This window comes from Limulus polyphemus, unplaced genomic scaffold (genome assembly GCF_000517525.1).
Source record: "Limulus polyphemus unplaced genomic scaffold, Limulus_polyphemus-2.1.2 Scaffold14083, whole genome shotgun sequence".
Classification (NCBI taxonomy): domain Eukaryota; kingdom Metazoa; phylum Arthropoda; class Merostomata; order Xiphosura; family Limulidae; genus Limulus; species Limulus polyphemus.
The window spans coordinates 6-2,629 of NW_013679693.1; the positions used below are offsets into that span (position 1 = coordinate 6).

Genomic DNA, 2,624 nt, shown 5'->3' on the forward strand with positions numbered 1-2,624 from the left:
GCATTAAAATTAAAACGAGTTAATAATATTTAATGCTATTTATCTAAAGTTCAAAACGAGTTAATAATATCTGATGCTATTTATCTAAAGTTTAAAACGAGTTAATAATATTTAATGCTATTTATCTAAAGTTCAAAACGAGTTAATAATATCTGATGCTATTTATCTAAAGTTTAAAACGAGTTAATAATATTTAATGCTATTTATTTTAACTTTAAAACGAGTTAATAATATTTAATGCTATTTATCGTAAGTTTAAAACGAGTTAATAATATTTAATGCTACTTATCTTAAGTTTAAAACGAGTTAATAATATTTAATGCTATTTACCTTAAGTTTAAAACGAGTTAATAATATTTAATGCTTTAATAATTTAATATTTAAGGTTAAGCTATAAAGAACGTAATTTTTCTATTGTTTTAAACTTACAAAATCGGCTACCACATGCATTCGGTTTTCTACTCCACTTTTTCTCGCCAAAATAAACGGGTACTCCGCTGAGGGCCACCACCAACCCGATTCCTGTCTGAGTTGGCTGGGCGTAGACAGGAACGACTGTCAGGAACAGGCAACAAAACAAAAACAAGACAGGAACGAATAAAGTCACTTTTACCGGTCTTCGCATACAGGGCTTCTTAAACCGCAGGAACAGCAAACCGGTGATAGTGACAGCTACTCCGAGCCAGTAGACGAAACTAAAGTAATTAATCAGTTGGTAGATGTCGCCACTAGCCAGCATCAACAGAGAGAGACCACACTATAATATAGTAATAATAATTTGTTATTGAAAAGGCAAACAAAGATGGAACTTTAAATAGAAACGCTGTAAAAACGTGACCATGTGTAAAAAAGGAAGTTAGCTATAGAAAAAAAAGTTCTGGTATTAAATTTTAATAGAAAATGTACTTTATTTAAAAATGAAAACGAATTTCTGTTGAAATCAAGCATATCTGTAAAACTTTCATTTCTTGTGCCCAATCATTGTGTTAATTTCACAGTACAAGTGCTAGAAAGGAAATATTTGAGTCACGAGATTAAACTGCGTGTGACTAATAAAATACAGGTGTCACGACAGTTTCACGCTCTACTTGTACTCATTAGATTTTACAACATATGCTGTTGTTGCATTTACTCACCGTAAATATTAACGATGATGTTGGCGTGCATCTTTTGTAGTGAATCATTCCAAAAATTAGCGGTAGGTATCCTTCTTGAGCTCCCGCTAGAAAAATCCTATACAAATTAAACATTTTTAAAATATTTTTTCATATATATTTCTTTTACAGCAAAAAGTGAAAGTCAAGAAAGTTATGTCGTGTTTCACTGCGAAGTAAATACAACAACGTTTGTATCTGTTATAAGTGAGAGTCAACACGTAATACCCCGTGTTTCACCGTAAAATAAATACAACAATGACTTTATCTGTTATAAGTGAGAGTCAACACGTAATACCTCGTGTTTTACCGTGAAGTAAATACAACAACGTCTTTACATGTTACAAGTGAGAGTCAACACGTAATAACCCGTGTTTCACCGTGAAGAACAAACAACAACGTCTTTATCTGTTACAAGTGAGAGACAACACGTAATACCTCGTGTTTTACCGTGAAGTAAATACAACAACGTCTTTATCGGTTACAAGTGAGAGTCAACACGTAATAACCCGTGTTTCACCGTGAAGAACAAACAACAACGTCTTTATCGGTTACGAGTGAGAGTCAACACGTAATAACCCATGTTTCACCGTGAAATAAATACAACAACGTCTTTACATGTTACAAGTGAGAGTCGACACATAATAACCCATGTTTCACCGTGAAATAAATACAACAACGTCTTTACATGTTACAAGTGAAAGTCGACACGTAATACCCCGTTGATTTACTGTGAAATAGATATGACTGCACCTCGTTCAGTGAAAGTCAAAACATAATATATAATGTACAATAATGACTTGTCTGCTAGCATTAATTACACTTGAGAGTAGAAATATGATTTTTTTTAGATTCTGTTTTACTTGTAAAGGCAAGAAATGTGGTAATACCTTCCGGAAGTAAAGAGCAAGCCATTCACAGCGCTGACTGTTGAAAGCCCTACACACACGGGCATTATCCAAGCCACAGCTCCAAACATTCTCTCGGCGAAGGTCTGAGAAAATCAGGTACAGGTGATAATGTTAGAAACATTTCATTTTACTGACTCGTAAAACGTTTTATATTGTTAGTGTTGAAAAATCGTCAAGTTATATCTATTTTAATAAATATTCGCAAGGTTTAGTTTCTGTTTGACAGTCCTGTTTGTTTGTTTAAAGTTAAGCACAAAGCTACACAATGGCCTATATGTGCTCTGCCCACCACGGATATCGAAACCCAGTTTCTAGCGTTGTAAGTCCGCAGACATACCGCTCTGCCACTGGGGGGCTTAACAGTCCTGACACCGTTTTGGAGTTTAGGACAATACAAAAAATAGTTACCATAAATGTTATCTTTATGATTAACAGCGATAATTGAGAAGTCCATTGTACGGATTACTAGTATCGAAGTCCATTGTACGGATTACTGGTATCGAAGTCCATTGTACGGATTACTGGTATCGAAGTCCATTGTACGGAATTACTAGTATCG

The 2,624-nt window shown here is 34.3% G+C and overlaps 1 protein-coding gene across 1 annotated transcript in view; it reads right to left on the bottom strand.

Annotated features, from left to right (window-relative positions):
• Positions 1–429: 429 nt before the first annotated feature.
• Positions 430–2,624, bottom strand: part of LOC106477303 (large neutral amino acids transporter small subunit 2-like) — a gene marked incomplete at both ends in the record, with an annotated part of 4,657 nt that continues 2,462 nt past the window's right edge. The window contains 3 exons of the mRNA XM_013937890.1: positions 430–757; positions 1,137–1,233; positions 2,045–2,148. Coding sequence (XP_013793344.1) covers positions 430–757; positions 1,137–1,233; positions 2,045–2,148 — 529 coding nt within the window. The remainder of the gene's footprint in view (positions 758–1,136; positions 1,234–2,044; positions 2,149–2,624) is intronic.